The sequence below is a fragment of the Tupaia chinensis genome, unplaced genomic scaffold, assembly GCF_000334495.1.
Source record: "Tupaia chinensis unplaced genomic scaffold, TupChi_1.0 Scaffold000455_1, whole genome shotgun sequence".
In the NCBI taxonomy this organism is placed as follows: Eukaryota; Metazoa; Chordata; class Mammalia; order Scandentia; family Tupaiidae; genus Tupaia; species Tupaia belangeri.
The window spans coordinates 750,186-764,465 of record NW_006159963.1 but is presented as its reverse complement, the minus strand read 5'-3'; the positions used below and the strand labels follow the sequence as shown (position 1 = coordinate 764,465).

General features: G+C 39.5%; 1 protein-coding gene across 1 annotated transcript in view; it reads left to right on the top strand.

Annotated features, from left to right (window-relative positions):
- C5 (complement C5) overlaps positions 1-14,280 on the top strand; it is a 116,453-nt gene that overhangs the window by 10,127 nt on the left and 92,046 nt on the right. The window contains exons 3-4 of the mRNA XM_006155491.3: positions 3,379-3,541; positions 11,483-11,553. Of these exons, the coding sequence (XP_006155553.1) occupies positions 3,379-3,541; positions 11,483-11,553 (234 nt within the window). The remainder of the gene's footprint in view (positions 1-3,378; positions 3,542-11,482; positions 11,554-14,280) is intronic.

The window sequence follows — 14,280 nt, the reverse complement described above, 5'->3', positions numbered from 1 at the left end:
TGGTTTACTTCCATACATGAGAAATTTCTTAACAATATTTCTGGAATATTTGGCTTTACTTAATTCAACCAAATCACCTCGCAGTTCTTCGAAGGCCTGTTTTCTCTGTTCTTCATTACCATATTGAATGTAACACTGGATCACCCGCGTTGAATCGTGCGCAAATGCAATAGTTTTCATTTTTCCTTGAATCAATTTCTGTAAGTCATTCATCAACTTCACTCTTTTTTCTTTGTCACAGTCTTTCCTTCTTAAAATCTCCCAGATCTGCTTGGACCGAGCGACAATGTCATAGTTGGTTTTATCATTAAGTTGCCTGCTCTGCTTCAGTTCTTTCTTCTTCTTTTTGAAATCATCCCATTTGGGTTTCTTGGCTGCTGAGTCATCGCTTTGACTGTCTGACCGGAATTTTCTCTTCTTGTTGAATTTATCTGCCTGCTGGAATTTATTCTTAGGTGCTTTGTCCCCTTGCTGCTTATTCTTGAACTGCTTTACACCCTTTTTCCCAGGTTTTGTGGCACTTTTCTCAAAGTTCTTTGATGTGATTTTAGGTCCACCTTCCTTAACAACTTTTCTTGGGAATGTCTTTGAAGAACCAGAGTCACTGTTTTTACAATCTCTTTTTTTCTTGTGATGCCTTTGTATTCCTTCCTGTTAATTGTTTTTTCGCTTTTACTTCCATCGTATCAACTCGCACATGTAGGGCCGAAGTCTGAGCTACAAGCAGATCTCCAATCCCCTAATATATCTATTTTTAAGGTTTATTTATTTATTTCTTCTGTGAAAGAGAGAGGGAGAGAGAGAGAGCACATCCCTAACAGGGTTTGATGCCATGATTCACTCCCAGCCTTCAGCTAGCCCCCTCTCATGGGTAAATGCTTACCCAGCATGCTCAGGAAGGTCTCTGGACTTGAACAAGGATTGTGTGCATGTTGGATTGCCTTGCAGAGCAACTTTTTACTGCTGCACCACCATCTAGTCCCTTAATATAATGTATCTTTGTTTACAGATTGTTGAGTGTATCAAGATCCCTTCTTTAAATATAGGAAGACTGATTGGAGTGGAAAATCTTATTTATTATATATTACATCTATTTTTTTTTAATAGACAGAGGGTGTGTATAGTTGCCAAAGGAAGAAAGGAGAGGAAGAAAATGTTCCTCAGTGAAGAGTGGTCACACTGCAATCCCTTTCCTCCACTTCCCCATCCCGTCAGAATCTGGGGAATACATGCATGAGCCTGGCATGTTTTTTAAGCCACTGGGTCTAGGATTCAAACTATGGTTGGCGATGTGAGATCTGCTTCTCAATGCACAGTACTTAACCACTGCACTAGGGGGACAGCCCTGTAATGTTACACCTTCATTTTGTAGCTTCTTTTCTTAAAAGTGGAGTAAGGGGACCAGCAGTTAGCTTAATGGCTATGTCGCTGGATTCCCACATAGTCAACCGCGGTTCGAGTCCCGGACCTGGTGGCTTAAACTCACGCCAGGTGCATGTGCATGCATGCCCAAGATCCCGAGAGGAGAATGGAGGAGAAGGGATTGCGGCGTGGCCATCCCCGCTGGGGGGTGATTTCCTGCTTTCTGTCTCTCTGTCTCTCTCTGTCTGTCTGGCAAGTGCACGCACCCTGTAGCAAAAACCTCTCCAAAAAAAAAAAAAAAGTGGAGTAAGAACCAAAAGACTCTTGCAAAGCAATCTGAGTGAAGAATATTTATAGATTTTTACTATGTTTTCCAAACTATTAGTATATTAATTTCACAACAGTTGGTTTTAGTGATTAACCTTTATCCCATGTTCCCAAAACCTAAACTTTCACAGAAATACTTTTCTTTATTACATTTTATGCATTATACTTGTATATCATTTAATATAAAGGAGATCAATTGCAACTACATTCACATATTGGAAAGCAAGCATCTCAATGGTGGAAGCAGAAGTATGCATTGTAGTACAGTATCCAGAACCTCGGGCAAGAGATTATATGTAGAGATGGAAAGCGTGGGGTAATACAGCAGCTGATTAAATGAAGGTTTCTTAAGAGCATCCATGGTAGTCCATTTATTAAATTGATATAAAATTTGGGAAACACAGAACCAAAAAGACTTTTAATTGCTTAAAGCTAAATTTTTATTATGATGTTAGACGCTGAAAGTCTTTGGGCAAAATTGATTTACTTTTCTGGCTGCTGAACTACTATTTTATTTGTTTATTTATTTATTTTTAAAGTTTTTCTTATAGGGTGCATCCATGCGCTCACCAGAGAGACAGAGAAGAAAAGTGAGAAATTACCCCTCAGGGGCATGGCCAGGTCATAATCCCTTCTCTTCCATTCTCCTCCTGGGATTCTAGGCACATACACACGTGCCTGGCATGATTCTCAAGCCTCCGGGTCTGGGGCTCAAACTGCAGTGGGCCATCTGAGAGACTAGTGCCTTAGCTACTACATCACCTGCTGGCCCCTACTTTTTATTATTATTTCATTTTTAAGGCTTTTATTTATTATTTTAAATTTTATTATTATTATTGTGAGTAAGAAAGAGAGAGACAAATACAGGTAGCCCCAGCAGGGTCTTCATGCTACTATCCACCCCCAGCTTCAGCCAGCCCCAGATTATGGGCACATGCATACTCAGCATGTTCAGGGAGGCCTCCAGATGTGAACTACCATGGTTCCATGTGGGTCAGTCTAGCAGAGTATTGTGCTACCATAGCACCACCACCTGCCTCTCCCTTTTAAAAATTCTCACCCTTTTTTCTTTATTTATTTCCCTTTTTTTTTTGGTACCATTTTAAAAATTACATATATACACTCATTATTTGCTCTAATGAGATTACAGTGGTATCAGGAGAGTTGACATGCTTTGGCCAGCTGTGGTGGTGCATCAATAACATAATGTTCTCATGTGTTGGAGACACATGGGGAAGTCTCAGGTTTGTGTCGTGAGATCTCCCTTTGCATGCTGGGCCAATGATACTGGCTGACTGAGGCTAGGATTAGATCATGATGTGAAGCTGTTGCAAGGACTCTGTCTCTGTCTTGCTCCATCTCTCTCATGGAAGAAACAAATAAAATTTTTTTTGAATCAATTTGTTTTGGGCTAGCAGGTGGTGTGTTGGTTCAGTCATTGGATCCTACATGACAGACTGTGAGTTTTTAGTCCTGGACCAGGTGACTTGAGAAACATGTCTAATGTGTGTGTAATGTGTGTCCAAAATCCTGAGAGGAGACTGAAGCAGGGATTGCAGCATAACCATCCCCCCCTCTGGGGGTTGATTTCTCACTTTTTCTCTTCCTGTGTCTTTCTCTGGTGACCACAATATTGTAATTGTTTTCATTAACCTGTTTGTTTGTTTGTTCGTTTGTTCGTTTTTACAGTTACAACCCAAACAATTGCCTGGAAAACAAGACTCAGTTCCATATGTGTATTTGGAAGTTGTATCAAAGCACTTTTCAAAATCAAAAAAAATGCCAATAAGCTTTGACAATGGATTTCTCTTTGTTCATACAGACAAACCTGTTTACACTCCACACCAGTCAGGTAGAGTATAAGATGCTTTTTTCCCTTGAAGGTGGGGGGAATTGACACTGTATTGTAGCGCTTATTAATATCTGAAATTTTGAGGAGTCAGGTCTTCAACATGCTCAAAAGGACTCAATTCCCAAAGACTTTATACTTTCAAGCAATATTTTAATTTCACATTTCCAGAAACATTGGTAAATACATTGGTAAATTCAACAATTACATTACATGCATCATCAGTTATTTCCAAATCCAAAGAAGCTTTTTAAAAATTGTGAAATGTGGGACCAGCAGATGGCATCATTGTTACATTGCTAGACTCCCACGTAGTCAATGGCAGTTCGAGTCCCAGACCCTGTAGCTTAAAACTCATGTGAAGCATGTGTGCATGTGTGCCCAGAATCCCAAGAGGAGAATGGAGGAGAAGGGATTGCAGTATGGCCATCCCCCCAGGGGGTGATTTCTTGCTTTCTGTCTCTCTGTTTCTCTCTGTCTTTCTGGTGAGCACATGCGCCCTATAGCAAAAACCACTCAAAAAAAAAAACCAAATGGTAAAATGTTGTGTTTGATCTTTATTAAACAAATATAATACTTAATTGCAAGTGTAATTTTGGTAATAAAACATAATTTTTATAGACCCTTGTTAATTTAAAAAATTCCATTGACTCTGGAGTTAATTCCCAAATTGGGGAAACACGTCCAACTTTAGGGGGATCAGATGTTTCAGCACAGAGTAAGGTAGATCATAGAAATACACATATATTAGTTTTCATAGAAGAGCTTGCTAAGAAAGTTCCCATTAGAACATCGTTTCATGTTCATGGTTCTTCTGTTAGCAGGGAAAGGGCAGAATAGCCAGTCAACCCTGTGACTGAGGAATGACTGCATTCATTCTAATGAACCAAAAGTAAAACATAGAAAAGTGTGAATGTGCCTGATACGTTCATGTGTTTACAAGCCTTCAACTCCCGTCTCTCCTACCCATCATTGACTTCTGAGCACATCAGAGACGTAATTATGTGTATGTAGGAGGGGGAGGTCATGCTGTGTCATTAATGATATTTTGGGTAAAGAACAAAGCGAAGGAGGACAGCCAGTCAGCTCTGTTGAAAAGCTGTGCATAGTGGATACTTGCTGAATGTTGGCTGGTGATGGTGATGGTGGTGAGGTGGAAGAAGGCCCCACTGTTACCATTTCAGCATTTTTTATGGTTCAGAAAGAAAAGACCTAGAGAGGGTGGGAATATTGCTAACAGCTTGGACTAAATATCATTGTCAGAATAGTAAAGTCTCTGTACTCCCAAGAGATGACTCGGTAGTCACTATCCATAAGGTCTAGGTCCTTTCAAATATAATCATACCTAGAAACAAGCATATTCTCATCTTTGTCCTCCTGTATTGGAAGAAGCTTCATTAACCGGGTCCTGTTGCCACTACCTACCACGTAGGGCCATCAGTCTTTGTCCAGTAAGTAAGGCAATACCCTGAGCCTGGGACCTTCTTAGTTATCAAGACTTTCCTTAAGAAATGCCTTGGGGCTGGAGGTGGCGTGGTGATTAAGGGCACTGGACTCCCACATGGCTGACCATGGTCCAGATCCCAGACCTGGTAGCTTACTTTCTCACTTTCCTCTCTCTCTCTCTCTCTGTCTGTCTCTCTCTCTCTCTCTCCCTCTGTGGTCAAATTAAAATAAACAAATAAAATAAAAAAAAAAAAGGACTGCCTCATTGGGCCAGCCAGGTGGCTTGGTGGTTAAGGCAGTTGGACTCCCATTTGGCTAATCAAGCTTTGAGTCCTGGATCTGGTGGCTTAAAAATTGAGTCCCAGACCTGGTGGCTTCCTTTCTCTCTCTCTCTCTCTCTCTCTCTCTCTCTCTCTCTGGTGAGCACATGTGCCTTACAGCAAATTTAAAATAATAATAATAAATACAATTAAATAATTTTTAAAAATCACACCGGGCATGTATGTATGCGTGCCCAAATTCCCAGAAGGAGAATGGAGGAGAAGCAATTGTGGCACTTCCCTCTTACTGTCTCTCTCTGTCTCTCTGTTGAGCAAATGTGCCCTATGGCAAAAACCTCAAAGAAAAAAAACTGCCTCATTTATTATTATTTCTCTATCTGGACTTTACTGTAGAAAATGTAGTATCCTCACTTACGGTTAAGTGCAGAGAAAAATAAGAAAAGATTCCTCTAAATATTGGTCCATTAGTGAGGGGTGGTAATTGAGGTATAGTGGTTAAAACCACACTCTGGAGCTAGATTGTCTTAGTTTAAATTCTAGCTTGGGCTGTTACTAGTTATGTGGCTCTGCATGAGTTACTCAGCCTTTCAGAGCCTCACTTTCCTCCTCTGTAAAATGGAGATAATAATAAAACATATCTCATAAAGTTATGAGAATTAAGTGAATTCATATGTGTAAAGCACTTAAACTAATGCCTAGCAACTTGGAAACACTAAGAGAGTGTTTCTATTATTATTTCATCTATGAAATAGCACACAACCTTTTTTTCACATTAAAAAAAAATAAGTCCTTAATTCAACACAATGTTTTTGAGATCTATACATGTTGATGCATGTGTTAGTTATTTGTTTCTTTTGTTTTGAGATATGTTTGCTGTAGGGTGCGTGTGCTTGCCAAAGAGATGGAGGAAGACAGGAAACAAATCACCTCTCAGGGGGTATGGCCACACCACAATTCCTTCTCCTTTCAGGATTTTGGGCACACACACACACATGCGCCCAGTGTGAGTTTTTCTTTTCTTTTTTTTGGAGAGGTTTTTGCTATAGGGCACATGTGCTCGCCAGACAGACAGAGAGAGACAGAGAGACAGAAAGCGAGAAATCACTCCCCAGGGGGGATGGCCACGCCACAATCCCTTCTCCTCCGTTCTCCTCTCGGGATCTTGGGCACGCACGCACATACGCCCTGTGTGAGTTTTAAACCACCGGGTTCGAGACGCGAACCGCAGTTAACCACATGGGAGTCCAGCGACATAGCCATTACGCTAACTGCTGGTCCCAGCCCATGTGGTCGACCATGTGGAAGTCCAGTGTCTTAATCACTATGCCACCCGCTGGCTCCTGTTTCTTTCTTTCTTTTCTTTTCTTTTTTCTTTTTTTTTTTTTTTTATTACCAGAAGCACATGTATTTGCCAGAGAGAGAGAGAGAGAGAGAAAAAAAGAGAGAGAGAGAGAGAAAATACCAGTGGAGTGGGGTCATACTACAGTCCTTTTACTTCCAATTCTTCATCCTCTCAGGATTTGGAGCATACATGACACCCATCAATGGAACATAGTCATGCTTCCATCCTCCTTCCTCTATTTCTCCATTCTGTCAGGATTTTGAGCACATGTGCACATATATCCAACATGGTTTATAAACTGTGGATCTGAGACTTGAGCTGCAGTCAGGCATGTGGGATCTGGCTCCCTAAGCACAGCAATTAACCATTGTACTACAGGGCTAGCCCCACAATGCCTTATTTACATGAAAGAAAAAGAATTACTTAAAAGTAATATTTTTAAAAATTGTTATTTGTAGCTCTAATGTCCTGACTATTTAATCTGAAGATCCATGAGGAATTTCTAGTTCTACAAGCTTCTTTTTTTTTTTTTTTTTTTAGGTTTTTGCTATAGGGCACATGTGCTGACTGGAGAGAAACAGGAAGAGACAGAGAGAGGGAAAATGAGAAATCACCCCCTGGGAGGGATGGACACACTGGAATCCCTTCTCTATTCTACTCTTGGGATTTTGGGCATGCATGCATATGCACCCAGTGTGATTTTTCAAGCTGCTGGGTTCAGTACTCATCCTGCAGTCAGCCATGTGAGTCTAGTGCCTTAACCACCATGCCACCTACTGTCCCCAAGGCTTAAATCTTTTCTTTCTTTCTTTCTTTTTTCAGAGAGAGATTTTTGCTATAGGGCACATGTGTTCTCCAGAGAGACAGACAGAAAGCAAGAAATCACCCCCAGGGGGGATGGTCATGCAGCAAACCCTTCTTCTCCATTCTCTCAGTATTTTGGGTGCACACACACACGTGCCCAGTGCCGGGGTCCAGCCTCGGCAGGGGTAGGTTGACTCGTAGGAGGCGGTGCAGGTGAACTGAAACAAAAATTAGACTAAGACCTCAATGCCTTTTAGCATGTTCTCAGCCGGCCACAGCCAGAGCAAAACTCTAGGCTGCAGCCCCGTGGCTATTAAGACATGCGTATTTATTGAGGGATGTTTAGGAAGTAAAGGGGGTGAGGGATAGTCAAAAACCCACTCTAAGGAACAGGGTATACAAAGCATGGAAACAATAATTATAAAACATGCTGTTTGTCTTGTCAGATTAGGTAAAAATCAATCGCAGTTTTTAGGATGAGGAAGTCCGTTTGTCTATTGTATCTTCTTCTTAGATCTTGATTACTGGGAAGGGTCTTTTGAAGGGGCTTGCAGGATGTTTGATAGCTTCAGGCCCCGGGGCCGGGGCGATAACATTGCTGGTTGCAAAGACCTAGATAGAAATCTTGTTTTGTTAAGTAAAGACACAGTTAATATATGGACTATCCATACATTACAGCAATAGAAGGTGAGTCTATGATCTTATATGGGAAAGGAAGATGATCTTGTAGCTCAGGAGACAACACAGGATATTTTATTAGCAGTTTTTCATAGTCAACAGCACATAGATGAGAAACTCCTTGTAGTTGAAAGCTACCTGTTGCTTTAGATAAGAGCTCCCAGCTAAGGTGGTTAATCTTTCTCTGAAGCCCTCAGGTTTGTTCATCCTGTCCTCCCCAGTCAGACTTTTCCTTCCTTTAAAAAACCATGGGTTTTTGTTTTATTTGCTGAATCTGTCAATTAGTGAGTTCTTTTTGTTTTATCTCTGGGTGAATGTGCTGACTATGCCTAGCAGAGCTAACTTTGGCCCGTAGCTTTAACAAGGGGTATTTACATAAAACTAGCTTTAAACTAACTTAGTTTTCATATGCTACTGATGCTACTTTGGCTTATACTAATTTGACCTAACATATGTTAATTTTGGCTTAGACAGACAAGTGGGGGAGTCTCAAACTTCCTGCCCCCTTCTTAGGGAACCACATTCTTACAGGATCACTAATTGGCTTTATTGTAATGGTTGGGGGTTATATTTTACCCTTGCAAGGTACCGTAATAACAGTAAAACTCACGGCAGAGAAATTAACTACAGGCCAGTAAAATGACACAAGGAGAGTTAGTAAACCGCTGGCCTTGTCTTGCCGTTTCTTCCCAGCCCAGGCCATGGGAGACAGCCTCTACCAGCTTGTGTTGTCTGCATGGCCCTGTCAGCCCAGTTGTTTAAAGCCACTAGTTCTGGGATTTGAACTGTGATTGGCCATGTGGGAGTCCAGCAACATAACCATTACTCCATCTTCTGATCCCCCAAGGCTTAAATCTTTAAGGCTTTATAAGATAAAGGACTTTAGGATATTGGCCAAACTCCCTTAATTCTATTCAGCCTGTGTTCTGCTTTCTTCCCCAGTTTCAGCACCTAACATATAACCACTCACCTGTGGACATAGCCACACTGGCCTCTTTCCAGTTGTTTTCTCCCACCAATTTGCCATCCATATTAAGGCCTGCGTAATATGTTAAAACCTCTGCCTGGTACATTCTTTCTTTAAAAATATTTTATTTTTGAATTTTCTTTCTTTATTTCTTCCATGAGACAGATAAAAAGATAGAGAGATAGGCACCCCCAACAGGTTCTTCACATTCCTATGCACCCCTAGCCTCACCCAGCCCAAATGGCGGACATGGGCATAGATGCACACAGCGTGCTCAGGGAGGTCCCAGGACCTTCCCCACGTGGGTCCAGTTGCATTACTGCTGTATCACGAAGGCCCTCCTTGTACATCTTTGCCCCTCCTTTGCCTTAACTCCTCCCCCATCATTCTATGTATTTACAGGACTCTTCTAAAGGGCAGCCTTCCCTCACCTCTCCAACCACTTCAAATCTTCCTCTTCTATACCTTTCTGAAGCCAGGGAGGTGTCCTGTGCAGCTCACCACATCCCTGGAATCTTACACAACATCGTGTTTGCCTCTCTCCTTTACTCCATAAGATGTCCTTGTCTGATTTGATTCACTACCAGATGTTAGCGACTGGCATGGTACCTAACACACAAAGGTGTTCAACAATTTTTTAAAAAATAAGTTAGCGGGAACCAGCAGTTAGCATAATGGCTATGTCACTGGATTCCCACGTAGTCGACCGCGGTTCGCCTCCCGGACCCGGTGGCTTAGGACTCACGCCAGGCATGTGTGTGTGCATGCCCAAGATCCCGAGAGGAGAAGGGAGGAGAGGGGATTGCAGCATGACCATCCCCCCTGGGGGGTGATTTCTCGCTTTCTGTCTCTATGTCTCTCTTTGTCTGGTGAGCGCACACGGCCTATAGCGAAAACTCTCAAAAATAAAAAAAATAAATAAAAAATAAAAAAATAAAAATAAGTTAGCCAGGGACCAGCTGTTAGCCATCCCCTCTGGGGGGTGATTTCTCACTTTCTGTCTCTCTGTCTCTCTGTCTGGTGAGTACATGCGCCCTATAGCAAAAACCTCTCAAAAAAAAAAGAATTATTTTATTTTATTTATTATTATTATTATTTTAATTTGCTATAGGGCAAGTGTGCTCACTGGAGAGACAGAGAAAGTAAAAAATCTACTAGGTCCAAGACACAAACCATGGTTGTCCGTATGGGATTCCAACACCTCAACCACCACATCATTTGCTGACCCCATGAAATTCTTGATAAACAATGGCCTGATTACAGATATAGCTAATTTTGTACTGTGGCTATGTGTTTAGAAAGTTGTATGTAGGAAAATAATAATAATAATACTTTTTTTTTTTTAAGTTGTATGTAGGAGCCAGCAGGTGGCATGGTGGTTGAGGTACTGGACTCCCACATGACCAGCCATAGTTTAAGTCCCGGATCTGGAGGTTTGCTTTCTCACTTTCCCTTTCTCTCTATCTCTGTGTCTCTCTCTGGTCAGATTAAAAAATAATAATAAATAAATAAACATATAATACCACATTTCTTTGTCCCATTAATGCTTTGCCTCCGTATTTTTCTTCTAAATGTCCTTCCTCAGGCCCCACTCTTCCACATACACTGTATCTGGTATTTACACCCATTTATTGTGTTTGTATATCCTTTAGTCAATCAGTTTCAATCATAGAGTGCGGACACTCGATATATATTAAGTGGGGACATACAGTGTCTCTCCTTCTTAGCCTGGCTTGCTTCACTCAGAAGTAAATCTTCCATATTCTTCCAAAAGCCAGAATTCTGTTTTTTTTGTTTGTTTGTTTGTTTGTTTGTTTTTTATGGCTGAATAGTATTCCATAGAGTAAATGTGCCACAGTTTTTCAATCCATTCATCTGTTCAGGGGCATTTGGGTTGGTTCCATGTCTTAGCAATTGTTAATAGTACCGTAATAAACATCGATGTGCAAGCACTTTTCCAATGAAGAATTCTTCTGTCCTTTGGGTAGATACCAAGGAGTGGGATTGCTGGATCATATGGTAGTTCTATTTGTAGATTTTTGAAGATATTTTATAGTTTAATCAACTGGACTAGGGAGAAATGTTCACATATTGAAATATTCACTTTGTATGCTAAACAAGGTAATTGAATGTATAAAAAATGAAATAAAAAATAAAAATTTTTGAAAAATTTTATGTAAATGTGTTTTAAAAAGTGAACTGGACTTTGGATTCACTAAAAAATAGCTCTTTAAAGGCATTCCAAAGGATTCTTTTTAAAATTAAAGAATTTTTAATGAATGTATATGTCTGCAAACTAACTTTATATTTCCAATATCGATTTTAATGTATTTATTAATGAAACTTATTTTAAGGATGGTTGGTTTAAAAAATGAATATGCACTTGTGTTTAGTTGAGTATTTGATGATATCAATTATTCTTACAGTAAAGATTAGAGTTTATTCACTGAATGATGACTTGAAGCCAGCCAAAAGAGAAACTGTCTTAACTTTCATAGTAAGTATTTTATTTATTTAAATAATACTTAATCTAAATTTTTTCAAGACAAGAGTCTAATTCTATAATCCTATCCTCACACTATGATGATTCATTCAATGGTCTTTGAAAAGTTATTGATCACCTATTGTTAGTAGCACTGTAGATCTAGACTGCTACAGTAGACATGTAAAAGGTTAATAAAGGTGTAGAATTTTGAGTAAGCCATTTAAATACATTTTTGGTGATATCTCTTAAAGAAAATCTATCGAACACCAAGGATTAATTAAATATATATTAAGTGTAATTTTTTATCTATATAATTTAAGATAAAGGATTATAATTCATTGTACTTATTCTTAAGGAACTTAGAGTTTAATAACTAATGTTTAACACATATAAAAATATTGCTAAACCAAGAGATAAATATCAGTAGGTTCCAACTCTTTTATCAATGTGATATACTAACATACATGTGCAATGAATTCTCATGGTCTTATTTAGTCATAACTGCTAACTTGTTCAAAGTAGTTAACTTATTAACTAGGGACCAGCAGTTAGCGTAATGGCTATGTCGCTAGACTCCCACGTAGTCGACCACGGTTCAAGTCCCGGACCCAGTGGCTTAAATTCACACCGGGCGCATGTGCGTGTGTGCCCAAGATCCTGAGAGGAGAATGGAGGAGAAGGGATTGCGGCATGGCCATCCCCCCTGGGGGGTGATTTCCTGCTCTCTGTCTCTCTGTCTCTCTCTGTCTGGCGAGCGCACGCGCCCTATAGCAAAAATCTCTCAAAAAAAAAGTAGTTAACTTATTAACTAATAACTAATAAACACTAATATGGCCTTTACTATAGGCTGTGACACCTTTTGTGCTAAGTGTAAAAAAGTAAATTCTAGAGAACAAACCCATATTAGAATATAAACCAAACAAATCATACAGTAAGGCAAATGACACAAGAACTAAGGCAAAATAGGATGAAAGTTAGGAGTAATACAGTTCTTTTCTGGAATAGAAAAGATAAAGGAAAGCTTGAGCTGGGTATTAATGAAGGAAATTGGCATAGATTCTTTTAAAAGAATGTAAGATTTCCATGTAGGAAACAGTATGGGGTAAGCTATGGAAGCAGGAAGAAGTAAAAAAAGAAAGAGAGAGAGAGAGAATACTAAAAAAACTTGTTGGCTGATATGGAATTTGGAAGAGAACTAAGAAGAAACAATGTCAGCTCAAATGCCAGTTTTTTTATCGGCAAATATGAAGGTTGTAGGCATATACTCTTTATCCCATGTTCCCATAGTTGATCTTGACAGATACAGAATCCTGTCCTCACATACAGAAGAATGGTTGCCAGTTATCCGTGTAAGAACAGCCTCAGAAATAGAGGATTGAGGACCCTGATCCCAAAGCTGTAGGGAGTCAGTGTATAGGAATTCAATAGGCATTTAAACCACTACCCTTCTTCACTCTTCTGGATCAACACTGTTAACCACACAAACAGGCTGCTTTATTTTTGTCTTGGAATGATTTTGCATTAAGTATATTAGTCAAAGAGTTACTCTAAAAGCACTAGCTTTTAGAGGTAAACTTTTAATTTTCAGAAATTACTGTATTTCTTAGTTTCAAAATATGTGGTTCCAAGGACCAGCAGTTAGCATAATGTCTATGTCTCTGGACTCCCACGTAGTCGACCGCGGTTCGCATCCTGGACCTGGTGGCTTAAAACTCACACTGGGCGCATGTGCGTGCATGCCCAAGATCCCGAGAGGAGAATGGAGGAGAAGGGATTGCAGTGTGGCCATCCCCCCTGGGGGGTGATTTCTCGCATTCTGTCTCTCTGTCTCTCTCTGTTTGTCTGGCAAGTGCACGCGCCCTGTGGCAAAAACCTCTACCAAAAAAAAAAAAAAATGTGGTTCCAGTTGTTGAAAAGTCTCCTTTATATTTAGCTTGAACTGTCCACATACCATACTGAAAATGGTACTTGCAAAGGTCATCTTACAAAGATTGTGCAAAATGGATGGTGAGGTAAGGGTCGGCTAGAACATTACTTAGCTAAAAGTATACTTGTTCAAAATTGGCTTTTGTAAGTTTTACGATTTGTAATTCAAGAAAAAAAATCTTAATTCTGAGCATGAATTGCAGTCATGGTAAATAATGCTAAGTTTTTGTGTTAAGGTAAAATTGGACTTCCATGTATAGTCCAAAGAAAGTAAACATCTCATGTCAATAATTTGCTAATCTGAACACAAATGAAGCTCACAGGGAAGCTTTATGAGAAATTTCAAGTTACTTTAAACCATTCTGAGGGTTTTAACAAGCTCAAAATGTCCATACTATACATTTATAAAATGTCTAGCTATAAAAACAAAAAGTTTATAGAAAATTTCTTTTGAAAACTTCAAATGAACACATATTCAAAATTAAGTTCTGATATTTATAATGCCTGGTAAATTCACATTTAATTTATTTAAAATATCAGGTTAAAAAAATATCTCTTTAGGAAGGAAGAGGGAGTAAAAGAAAAGCAAAAATTCTAATAGACTATGAGAAAGCCTCAACTGTATGTTTAACACTTTTTTTTTTCAGGTTTAGAGGCAATTACAAAGAGTTGTATTTAAGTACAATTGAACAAGGAGGTCAGAATCAGTGGCTTTCCCAATGATAATTACTCATTATCCATCATTAGATACAAGACTCCAAGTTTTGCTTAGATTATTATCATAATACAAGAAATAAGAATATTAAATTCAAT